The sequence below is a fragment of the Lagenorhynchus albirostris genome, chromosome 8, assembly GCF_949774975.1.
Source record: "Lagenorhynchus albirostris chromosome 8, mLagAlb1.1, whole genome shotgun sequence".
Lineage (NCBI taxonomy): Eukaryota > Metazoa > Chordata > Mammalia > Artiodactyla > Delphinidae > Lagenorhynchus > Lagenorhynchus albirostris.
In genome coordinates this window covers 65206482-65219727 of record NC_083102.1, presented here as the reverse complement: position 1 = coordinate 65219727, position 13246 = coordinate 65206482, and the positions used below count along the sequence as shown (strand labels likewise).

The 13246-nt window shown below is 36.8% G+C and overlaps 1 protein-coding gene across 3 annotated transcripts in view; it reads right to left on the bottom strand.

The window, feature by feature from the left end:
* The window catches only part of SCIN (scinderin), a 134705-nt gene that overhangs the window by 85944 nt on the left and 35515 nt on the right, over positions 1-13246 (bottom strand). For all 3 annotated transcript variants that reach the window (XM_060157107.1, XM_060157105.1, XM_060157106.1), the window contains exons 5-7: positions 3364-3456; positions 1041-1173; positions 550-638 (exon numbers count right to left, since the gene is read on the bottom strand). In XM_060157107.1, the coding sequence (XP_060013090.1) occupies positions 550-638; positions 1041-1173; positions 3364-3456 (315 nt within the window). The remainder of the gene's footprint in view (positions 1-549; positions 639-1040; positions 1174-3363; positions 3457-13246) is intronic.

The following is a 13246-nucleotide window of genomic DNA, read 5'->3' as shown; positions in this document are numbered from 1 at the left end:
TTGTATGTTATCATTACAGTCAAATAAGTTTGACTGTTTTCCTACACTAGGTTCATAAGATGTCTGTGACCTGAAAGAAATGATCTCGTTGTGTTACATGTGCCAGGACATAAAAATGAAGAGCAAAGATGAGGCTGAGCAATTCAGAAAAGAAGAGCAACTATCCAGTGTCTATGTTGATCTCCACGAAGGCAAATATTCTCTGGGCATTAGTCCATGTCTATACAAATTGCTCTAAGGAATAACTGATAAATGCTCTCAGCTAATTCAATTGTGGTCGATCATCTTGACTTAAAGGCTATGGAGGAAGTGGATGTGTTCTTATTCTCATCACAAAGTCCCGTGGAAGGTCTGATCTCCAATTTCTGCAAAATTCCATCCTCCACACAGATGTAGTTCTAGGGACGCATGATACAGCATGGCACACACGTGAGAATGACTTGCGTGCATATGTTATTTTGAACCAAATTCTTTCATGAGTTTTGTGGCGATGTCATGAGCTCCCATGTTTAAAAACATTTTTTCTAGCCAGTTCATTTCTATACATACCTTAGTATTAGTAGAATAATGCATTTTTTCTAGGAATTCTTCAGCTGTCTTCATGGCAGCCTTTCTCTCCTGGCGATTAGCATCTCTACCTATCATGCAAGATATATGAAAGAGACAGAATTTCAGAGAAGCAAGGTATTATATGATTAAGAAATATTTGTGCACCAAAAAATAAACAGAATTATAATTGAATTTAACTACAACCCTGAAAGAATAGCAAAATTCTCCTAGTATACTAAATATATTTAACAATATTGTAATGAACACTCGGTATAAAAAAGATTCTTTTTATAGTGCCCAAAGGCTTTCTTTCTCCCCATCATCCCTGGTAAATAATGCTGGTAGGAAGAAAATATAGGTTTGATGTCTGCATTTTACAGATCACGCAGAAACGTAAGATTTTTTTAAGTTAGAAAAGATGTTTTATTGACCTTTCCGAAGAAAAATGTATAAATCTGAAGTACCTCCACAATACCAATGGCATTTTTTACCTTTCCATACAAAAATCTGTTTTGCAGCACCGTGGTCCAAAATGAAGCATTCTTCAGAAAGCAGCATCGCCATGGAGAAGGGGTTTTCTTCTGCCACCATGCTCAATTTCATGGAGCCACTGGCATCTGAAACCTAACATGAAAACCATGAGCTTGCTTGGGGATGATCAGTATGTTCTAAACTCTTTGATCATGGTGATGGCTGCACAACTCTGTACATGTAATAAAAACCACTGAATTGTACACTTTAAAGGGATAAACTTTACAATCTGTAAATTATATCTCAACAAAGCTATTTCAAAGAAAACAAACAAACAAAAAACCCCATGAACCCAGTTATACCCTTAGAAAGGCTTTTTTAAAGTCCTTTGGGGTTAAAAGTATTACTAATAAAAAGTTAAGTTTCAACACAGAAAATAATAATGATAATAATAATGGATAAGGTTTGTGGTGATTTCATATAGACTAGGCACCACACAATGAACTTTAACAAGATTATTTCTTAATTTTATGAATACAACAATCTTTTAAATAGGTAATAACCTTACACTCACTGCACACAAACAGAAAGCTGAAGCTTAAACATTCGTTCTTTCAACATTTACTGAGTACTATCATATGCCAGACACTGTGCTAAGGAAGGCGTTGATACATTACAGTTTATGCTTACAGATTTTTTTCAATATGGGGCCTGTAATTTACCTCAATTTATTTAAATACTTTGTGTAAATTATCAAAGTAAATATCATCTGTCACAAATAAAATTGTATCACAAGTAAACTTACCTAGACTCTTGAAGTTTGTAAACGACTACAGAATATATATTTTTTTTAAGTTTCAGGGGATCTTACAAAATTTGCTAAGTTAGAATTCATTGTTTTTCAAAGGCCTAGTAGGCTGCAAGGTAATCCACCTGGGCACTTGTTAAATATGCAGATTTGAGGGCCCTACCTAGATCAGTGGTGGGGTTTTGCAGCACTGTGTTAGGGCTTGAATTCTGTATTTTTAGAAATCACCCTAGTTGACTCTGCTTCCCAGGTCTGTTCAGCAATCCCAAATTAAAGTATTTTCAAAAGAACTTTAGAGTTAGATGTATGCAATACATTAAAGATCCACTAGAGGGAGCATTGTTTCAGCATTAACATGTTCACATTTTAAAATATTTCCCTTGTCCCATAATGCTGTCCAAGAAGCAGAACAGCTTTATTTGATGATGTGACATAAAAGATATTTGTTAAACTGTTGCAATTGGGTTTTAGAAACAGTAATAAAAAATAAGCAGCAACAAAGTCTTTAGAATAACAATTTCTGTGTGGCTTATATTAAAATTATCAGTATTTAGGAGTGGTAACCACATTTTCCTTTGTCATGTAGGAGGAAAAGAATCTACTTCCCCTCCCATTCTACAAAAAGGAAGTTATTTTATACAAGTTAGTAACTTGATCTTCATTTAAAATCACAGCGTGTCTGAGCCAGAAGGTCCCTTTAAAGAGCAGCAAATATAATCCCTTCTTGTAAGAGATGAGAAAACTATTCAGTTCTGCAGGGAGATTAAGGTCTGCTCCAAATCACATGCTTAGAAAGTTACAAGGGGAGGGAACGCTTGAAGGATCCCATCTGAACCGTCTCCTCAACTGCTACATCTTGTGGATTTTGTTACCCTCAACAGCAATAAAATCATAAAATTGTGGAGTTGGAAGGAACCTGAGTAATCTTCTAATTTAATCTCTCTCTCTCTCTTTTTTTTTTTTCAGATAAGAAAACTAAGACCCTGAATGGCCATGTCTTGCCCAAGGTCACCCAGGCAGTCCTTCCCACAGAGCTGACATGGAACTAAGTCTGCCAACGCCCAGGACAGTTTTTACCCTGTTTCCTTCCAGCGGTTTGATTTGATAGCCTTGTGCTCATAACAAAGAAAGCCTTCATGATGGCTAAACAGGATATTTTAAATAAGGGGATGATTTTATAGCTTATGAAGATTTTATAAGAAAAAGCTTACAAAGTTTTTTTACTTCATGAAGGAAACATTTTTTTGAATGTAATGTATCAAAACAGATTGCTGCAAACTAATACAGCAACAATATATAATTTTATTTAAATCACAGCAAGTTATTATTTGTTGTTTTTAATAAAAATTTTAAAAGTAAGAGAAAGAGGAATTTAAATAACTATGCTAGAGCAAAGAACGGATTCTGCCCACACATTTCTCTTTGAGGGCAATGAGGAGAAATGCCATCTGTAGCAAAGAGTCCCTCCTAGTACAGGCCTCCCCAGCAGCTTCCAGTCCAGTAAAAACAACAGAACTCCCTAACAGTGAACCCACCATGTAGAGTTTAGCCATTTTCCTGTTAGTTATATCTGCTATCATGTCGTCATCCTCTTCTCCATCCCTAAGCTCCGGCTTTTCCCCTAAAACCTGGGAAAAAAAGTACACAAATAAAAGATAAAGACCTCTCATTAATGGTGCAAAGTTAAAAAAAAAAAAAGTAAAACAGCTTACATTTCTGAAGTCATAGATTATAAAATATTGGCAATCAAAATGACCAGGCTCAGACATGTCTCACCAGTCATATTAAATTGTCCTTTTACCATGGGTCATATCAATCAATGGCATTTAGTAAACAGTGAGTTTGCTGGTGATGTGAAGGAGAAAGTGAAATCCCAAACTTGAAAGTGTAGGTCTCCGTATTATTGAAAACTAGGAGGAATTAATTAAAATTTGAGTTCTACGTTCAGTTCTACAACAGAATTTCTTCCATGACCTCTGCCTCTAGCAGCAATCTATAGGCTTTATTAATTTATTATCACAAAGACTTGGTCAAAATTACTATCTGAGGGTAGGGTACTATGATCATTATTGATTTAGACGAAAGTGTAAATTAACCACACCATGCTTTGTTTCCTGCTGTATTTTTGGCATAGAATAAATGAATGCATTTATTTATTCTTTGCATATCTGATGCAATCCAAAAGTTCAAGTAAAGCACTTGGTAGAAAATACATTTGAATCTGCTTTGAATTTCTGTACACCAAAATCACAAAAAAAGTCTATAAAGCACCTTAATTAATTTAATTAACTGACAAATATCATAGGATGTTAAGGATGGGAATCAAATATAAATTTATTGAAAACAATGTGATTTTTATAACAATACATAGATATAAATTCAAGTTTAGAAAATACAAAGACGCTATTCACTTAGATTCAATAAATATTTAATACACAATGAGATTCCTTGCATAATGTGCTTTATAGTCAGTATTCCTCACAATACATTATGTGAAAATATATACTGCTGAATACCAGACAACAATAAAAATGTATATAAATTCTAATCCTTGCATGAGCATGCCACAGCCTCGAGTTTAGAAATACATTAAAGACTTATTTCCTCTCAGAATATGCCCATCTTTTTGTTTATACAGTGATCAATAAAACCCTTTAATTACTGACCACACTAAATGATTATAATATAGTTTTTCTTTTTTTTACTAAAAGTAGGATCAAGACAAAAATTAAAATACAACCAAAAGTGCTATTTTTAAAAAACAGTTTTACATTGGTAGAAATATGTGTAACTTATAAGAGCAGTGAAAGGTCTCATATACCCTTTAGAAATTCTACTTCAACCAAGACAGTAGTTTGGAATCAACAGTTTGGGTTAAGGACATATTTAATACTGGGAAGTCTCCCAGTGGACTAAGTCTGAGATTTGGGACATACTCGAACTTTTAATTTTCAGACAACAATTCCCATATTAGCTAGGGATCTTAGCCTCTCAAAGGACTGTAGCATAGTTGGGAATTGAACCCAGGGAATTTACCAGAAACAGGCTTAACTCCAGAGGTACAGGGAGGCTGTATATTGTCAGATATCATTTTAAAATTCAGTTCATCAACTAAGCATTTACCAAACACCTCACTGGGACATACAAAGGAGTTTCCAACCACCCTGCACAACCCTTACAAACTTTACATCCTTCCTAGAAAGAGGAAAATAGTTTAATACGTTCACCTTATCAACTATGCCACACATTTTGATCTTATGCCACACATTTTGATCTTTGATAAATACAGCCTTTCTTTTTCTCTACAGGTAGGATAATGTCTAAATTTAAAAAACCCATTTTAGGTTTCTCAAGTGATGAGCATTTAGCTCATGTAACCCTTTGTGTATGAAATAACATATACTTTGACAATCTAAAGAAGGTGAAGAGAGAACCCTTATCTCAGGATGTTCCATGAAAGTTTCACCTGTTGTTCTAGCCAAGTCCTGCCACTCCAGCTTGGAGCCCCCCTTTCCTTCAATTATTTTCTATAAATTTCTACTTAAAAGTACCAGCATCCTCTAACATGCTCCAAACTTACCTCATCTCTCCACAAAACTGACCATTCTCAATGCTCTGTTTGTGTCAGTGAATCTCTATTCCTCTATTCACCTGGACTTAAAATCATGTCGTTAGTTTTGAATACCTCCTGTCCTCTACTTTGAGTCTCCTAGCCTCTTAGCCATTAAATTCTCCTTCTTTATGACGATGTTTAGAGTCACTGTTTCCTATCTACATTCATCCCCACCCTAATGTAGTTCTTCATCACCCAAGTCACGGCATATGCCTACTCCTGTCAATTCCCTCCTGCATTCAGTCCCCCCTCATCTTTTCATCCAGAAAGTTATCCTGGACAATGGCTGGAAGGCCCATCTTATTTCACTTTACTCCAATGCTTCAAGAATATGACTCCAGATAAGGATTTATATCTTTTATCTGCAGCAGTGATTCTTAAGGTTCAAGGTGCTCAAGCAACATGAGTAACTTGATAAAATACAGATTCCCAACTGCCAGCTATTAAGTCAGTGGATCTGGGGTGAAGCCCAGGATTCTGCACTCCAGATGATTCTGAACTGGATGCTTACTGACAGAGCCCCAACTCTTCTCTCTGGATTCCAAGGCTCCTCAAGAGGCTGGATGTGACCTACTTGGCATTATTTCCCAGCATCTACCAAGTAGCCTTCTCTAATCAAGCTCATGTTTCCCATGTCCACTGGGAGCCATGCACTTTCCTTCCCCAGGGCTGTACCTAATGCTCTATGTAACTGCTACCTAGGTAGACTGGCTATGGCAGAAGCAAAACTGAACAATTATTCTTTGGTTGATTCAGTTAATTATAATTAGCACAGTAATAGTTACCACTCACTGGATGTCTACCATGAGTCACACACTGGATCAGGAGCTTTAGACACATGTAATTTAAATCTTATAAGAGCTCCCATTAACCAGATACTGTTATTATCATTTTACAGAAAAGGTCACTGATGCTCAAAGAGGCAAAGCAATTGTTTTCACAAAGCTGCTAAGTGTTGAGACTGAGATTCTGGTATAGGTTCCTTTAATGCCATTTCTGTAACTTTTAGAATAATTGGTTGCATACTTTCCTAAATCAAGAGAAACTAGGCAAGTCTTTGAAATGGACAAAAAGATTCTTTCCATGGATGGTGTCTAAAGGACCCTTCTGGTGATCTGATGTTACAGAGGTCTGCACCTTTCCTTCTCTTTGAGTTATATTTTAATCCAGTAGAAGACTGATAGCAGCAAATGATTTTGTCCACAGAGATGCACAGGCATTTTGTCTGGTGGAGATGAAACTAATTTCTGCCATGTGAAAGAGGCCAGTTTTGCAGTTACTAGCAAATTCATTTCAACACTGATTGCCCATACCTTCGTCTGTTCTTTGGATCATCTTTGAACTCATTATAATATCTTAGTTGTTTTCTTAGTGAATGACTTATATGACATCTTTGACATGGTTATTTTATATTTGTCTGAGATTCATGATTTTACTTCTTTGAAAACCATCCTTTAACACATAGTACCCCACTTGTCTAAACCACAGATATTGGAATCTATCTATATATTTATTGCCTTTTACTACGTTGCATGTATTCAGCTAACACTTTTCAAGTCCATTATGTGCCACACTAAGTACTTTAAAAATTTAATATAACCGATGCTTACACGTTACTATGTACCAGACACCATTCTAAGCAGTTTACATTTATTAAGTCATTTCATCTCATAACAAGCCTATGAGGTGGCACCGTTATTATCCTATTTTATGCCTGAAGAAACAGACTAAGTAACTTGACCAAGGTCACGCAGCCAGTAAGTGACAAAGTCGGGATTTGAACTCTGGCTCCAGAGTGTGTGTTCTCAACTAACAGGCTGTACTGCCTCTTCTAGATACTTCAAAAGATCTTCACTTAACTGTTTAGGCCTTGTCTGTGGAGATAAAGCAGAAGTTTCTTCATAGCAGAGACTGTACAGGGGCCACATTTATTTCTCCCATTCGGATCAGAACAATGCCAGCAAATACCACAGGTGGCACGCGTCCTATACACTATGGTTACGGTGCTCTACCTTCCTCTCCACGTAGCTTTCATCTTTCTCCAAATCCTCTCTGTCTACTCCCCTTTCCTCTTGGTTCTGCCTATGCTGTGGGCATTAGAGGTCAAAAGAGAGAAGTTCTCTCATCATATCAGAGTGCTGTGGGAGCAGGTAGCCCTTAAAGAGAAGATACAACAGGGTGCAACAAACATGAAAGAGCTACGGAAGAATGTAAAATAACAGAGCAACAATACTTCTTTACCCATAAAACTGTCAAAGGTCAGGAGAAAACTGACATGTATCTAGTGTTGGGAAAGATTCAGTATTCTACCAGGCACCCTGCTGAGAAGGAAAATTCTTAAAAGTAATGACCAGTAGGTAACAGAAACCTTAAAAGCATACCTGTCATTTAACCCAATTATTCTATTCTAGTAGTTTATTCTAAAGAAATAATTTAAATGTATGCAAAAAATTAATTTAATGAATATTCACCACAGCATTATATAATATTAAAAAATGCAAACCACCTAAATGTCCAACATGGAAGGAACTGATTAAATAAATTAGGCTACATCCGAACAATGGAAAACTATACAGTCATTATAATATCAAAAATTAGTTGATTATCAGGAAAATCTTCATAACATTTCAAATAAAAATCTAGATTTCAAAGCATTATCTACGGTATGAGCTCTTTCTTGTAAAAGCACAGAGCTGCATATGTGGAAACAAAGATTGGAAAAAATTTGGTCACTCTTTTTTCAAAGGTGGGACTTGGGGTGATATTTTTCTCTATTACAACTATGCTTTGTAAAATTTCAACAAGAAACATGTATTTTTCTTTAATAAATAAAACTGTAAAAACTTATATTAGGAAAAATGCTGACCTCTTGAATTTGTTTTGCTCCCAGTAGAATAAACTGCAGTATTTTATTACTTCAAATAGAGATAATATCACTTCATTTTAACTTACAGTCTACCTTAGGCTTCTGCCTCAGCCTTATCCACTCAGTTCATCAAAGATAGTAAATATTACTGGATTCCTAACTGCTCTAAGACATTTTGATCAGAGAAGCATTTGTTAATGTAAAGACCTAGAAGGAGCCAGCAGGGGCCCAGGGTTCTTAAGTATTTAGCTAGGAAATTAAGTGGCTCCAAAGATCGCACAGTCTATTTTGTTACAGATGGGATGTGAATACAAAAATGGGAGCATCTATATCTTTTCCTCTCTGTTTTGTCGGTAACGTAACGGAAACGCTTAACAACGTTAAGTCACTATTCCAAGTACATTAAAGAGGTTGGAAATTTGCGGAAATACAATTTTGTTCTCTGCCTAAATAGACCTTCTTTCCCGCTGTATACTCTTTGACTTCAACAGGAGATCAATTCAGAATAACTCAGAAGATATTTATATTAAATCATTAAAGCAAATACACAATCCAACTTTAGATTCACAATCCTCTAGCTTCAGAATTTCTGGGTTTTCATGACCTGTGCCAAGACCATCCTCAGCGTCTTGTATGTTTCTTCTATACGACCCCCTGTGGCTTTGTTTTAAAACATAAGTTGGCCTGTGTGTAAATTTGTTTTCTCAGAAAGAAGGACGAAGCAGTTAAAAACTTTGCCGTATTTTCATAATCCTTACTGAATTTTCACATTTGCAATTGTTTTTATTTTGAATCTTTTAGCCGGCCCCACATATTTTGGATACGAAATTCCAACATTTGCAACCTTGCTCACACAAGATGCATTTTCCCTCCTTCTGATGTCTGACAGAAAAGTCGAGATGCTTGGACACTCTACAGTAAGTAATTAAAGTGAACAATAAGAAAAGAGGGGATAATACGTGGCCTGGAGGAAGAACAGTACATAACTCAAAACTCCAGGTCACCTGGGATCAAAATGATCTACCCCGGTGTCAAGTCCTACCGACATTTAACATAGAGGGTCTTAGGTACTTCCCAAACCAAGTTCATCTTGACAGATGAGGAAAATGAGGCTGCAAGAGGTTAGGAGTTTGCCTTAGGCCCAAATCTTATAAACACAAAGCGAGGATGTAAACCCCAGGGCTTCCAACTCCTACTGCAGTGCTTTATATAGATAATGAGACATGGCACTGTTCTTACCTTAATTATTTTACTGTAAACGGCTCTGCTTCTTTTATCACTAAAAACAGAGTAAGCTTCCAGGTTCTAAGAGATAAAATTTTAATTACTCAGTAGTTTTTGTGTCTTATTTCCTTTCCCTAACTGGTAAAAAAAATCAGTACATTTCAAGCATATGGAAAGAAATTGTTAAAGTGAAGTACAGCTTCATAGTTATGGTGTGTTTACTTCAACGCATTTTATGCCTTTGGTAAGACTACTATTTGATAATAGGGAAGAAACACATATAAAATGATAGGCAATTCTGAGAAGAGCCACGAACTCCTTTAACCAGCTCCACTTAATCTGGGTATGGTTCCAACATTTGCTCTCCTGATTTCTCTCAGTGATGTGCTTCCCCGCCTTTAAAATACCTTTACCTCTTTATTGATATGTCAAATAAAGGGTAATTTAATACATCAAATAGTGGATAAAGTACTTTAGACTGAGAGAAAGCGTGTGAAATACATATTGGGATAAAAGGACAAAGTGAACCGAGCGTCTGCAAAAGAGGGTTTGCTTCATTATCTAGCTCAGGGCTGTCCAGTAGAGTTTTCTGTGCCTGTAATATTCCATATCCGTGTATCCAATACAGTAGTAACTAGCTACCTGTAGCTACTGAGCACCTGAGATGTGGCTTATGTGACCAAGTAACTAACTTTTAAATTTTATTTAATTTTAGGAAATTTAAATCAAAACCTAAACAGCCACATGTCTCTCAGATGCTGTATTTGACAGTGTAGCTCAGGAGGACGCAGAGAATGCTGTGGCCTTGGGAAGCTCATCATGATGCAGGTCTGAACCTCAACATTACTGTAACATCAAAGTATTAGAGATTAGATTTAGAGGGTCAAACTCATGAGAAAGTTTACTCATAAATTATTATAATATGGAAAGCTAATCCACAGGTTACTATTACAGAAAGCTAACTTACAAGTTTCTTTAACATGGAAACCCAACTCACAAGTTATTAAAATATGTAAGCCAGAACATCAACTTTTGAAACTACAGCAGCTGTTTTTCACTGGCTGCATATTAGAACCACCTAGGAGTTATGATATAGAACACTCAAGTTTGAATCCCATCCGCAGAGATTCTGAATGAAGCCCTGGCACTGTGTATTTGAAGAGCTCCTAGGGCCTGGTTTGGTGATATGATTTAAACCTTTAGTGGCTTCAGCTCTGTGAGCCTGGCTCACTCATCTTAACCAGCAGGACAGGTCCGCCAAATCTTTCTGATTTTCACGTACCTTCACATAAAGAATTTCTCTCCTGGAAAAATTAGCAGGCCTGGTAGTCTGGAGGCTGCCCTGGGTCAACTCTTAGGTAAAGATTTTAGGCCCTCTGCTCTTTCTGGGGATTATTAAACCCTTCTATTGTAAGATCTCAAAGCCATTTGGACATTTGTACCCGATCAGTGCTTGAAAGGACACTTTCATCATTGGCCTTTGGGGTTCCTAATCTCTATGCTTCACAATGGGCAACCCCACCTTTGTCTTTTTGACAATCCCTTCATTTGCTAAGATCAGACAACCTGAGCTGGATGGACCCACAAGTAAGTGACTCTGTGACCTTATTCTCATATTTAAAATAGTACGATAAGTAATACCACTCACAATGATTATGATTAAGTGAGGTAAATAAACCTGATTCACATATAACATTTAATGAGATTAGGTGTAGTTTTATGGCAAGAGAGTTGTGAGTTTCTTCTTTATCTACATAATTAAGAAAATTTCCAAGCACCAAAATTTAATGGAGCAAACTCAAAATGGCTTTCATATACTCTGAGGTTCTTGAAAAATATTTGCATAGCTTTTACACTCACATTAAAGGAATGTATTTTCTTTCAAAGAAAATGTCTACCCCAATTACCCTGCACCTAATGCCTTCATAGTATGGATGAAAGGTTGAATGCTGACACTAAGAGATATGAAGGGTCAAGCCAGCCCACTGAGCGCAAAAATTGTGCTACAAAAGCTATTACTTATGATATGTAATAAAATAGGTATGATTGTCAAAAGTGTGTAGAAAAGTTTTGGAAGTTATAAAATAACTTCACAGCAGATGAGATTCCCATCTCTCTGCATATTTAAGATTTGCATGCTCTGGAATGAAGATCTGCCATGATCTGTGAACCACAGGTCTCCCATTCCCATTCCTATATGGGCAAGTTGCACAGTCTCTCTATGACTTACTTTCTTCATAAAGTGAGGATGTAGAGATGCTACTGGTGCCCTGCCCATCTCACCTTGCTCTACCTCAGAGGTCATCGCCAGATAATTTCTTAAGGGCCAAAGCCTTCTGCTCTCTGTCTGATGGCATTATCTGGCCACCAGGCTGTACTGTATCTACATACAAGGCAGGCCAGAGGTTCTGGGGAGTTAAAACCCAAGGAGTGACCCTCAACAAATGAGGGATGGGAGTTACCAGCTAAATCCTGCAGCCACCTCAGCCTTCAGTGGGCCAGTTCTGAAGTGTTCTCCATACACTTTCTCAGAGGGCCCCTCAGGGACTAAGCCCCAGTTGTCTGCGGCAGTAAATAACTTATTAACAAACTATTGCCTCATTTTACTTCTACTCCGCGCTTCCAGGATCATCTTCCAAATAACAATCTGCTCCCAAGTCCTCGTCTCCAAGTTGGCTTTTGGAGGAACACAGACCAAGACAGGGGATAATAACTGTAACCACTTCACAGGGCTGTTGTAAGAATTAAATTAGCTCATCCATGTACAGCCCACAGAAGAACGCCAGTCGTATAGTAAACACTGAATGTTTGTCCTGGTGGTGCTTTTGGTGGACCTCCTCTGCAGCAAATAAAATCCATGACAAATTTGCTTCTTAGATTATGGAATTTCTGTGTCAATGATGAGAAGCACTTGCATCATATAAAGAAAAATGCAGCTAGAAAGAGTAAAAAGTGAACAGAAAATTCAGCTGACCAGTAAGCCATTTGCCCTTACCCTTGTAAGTCATGACAAGATGAAATTATGACGTCACCTAGCAATGGAGCACCACGACAGTGAATAGCAGAGCAAATGATATTCAATTGTGGGGCATTTGCTACTTGCTTTGGAACAGTTTTTAGTCAACATATTTGTCTTGTTCACATGTCCTCTATCAGATTTCATCAAAATTTATTTTTAGTTTTGGTTGGCTTTTTTAGTTACCAGCCTTCACTGAAATAGAGCATTGATATTTAATTTCACAGTTACACATGGTATAGGACTTCATTTCCCAGTATATTTGTATGGCTTTTTTGTGTACAGATACTAACAGATTTTCTGTTTAATAGTACGTTAGTACCTGTTTTCTGATTAGTAAAATGTTATGAAATATCCAGAACTGAGGATTTCCTATTGAGAGTTTCCACTGAGAGGATACTGTATTGACAAGAACAAACCATGCTTTCCTGACAAATCCTTCTTACATATAAATATATATATATGTATATATATACATATATATATAAAAATATATATACATACACACACACACACACACACACACACACACACACACACACATATCCAAAACAAGGTAATTGTAAAATGGTGATGCACTGGATACCCTTGCAAACATAACAGCAATTCTAATAGCAATAACAACAGTTTTGCATTTGCATAAGTACTGTCAATATAACCCAATTCCATCATAGTGCGATCCTTGGCTCTGGATAAACA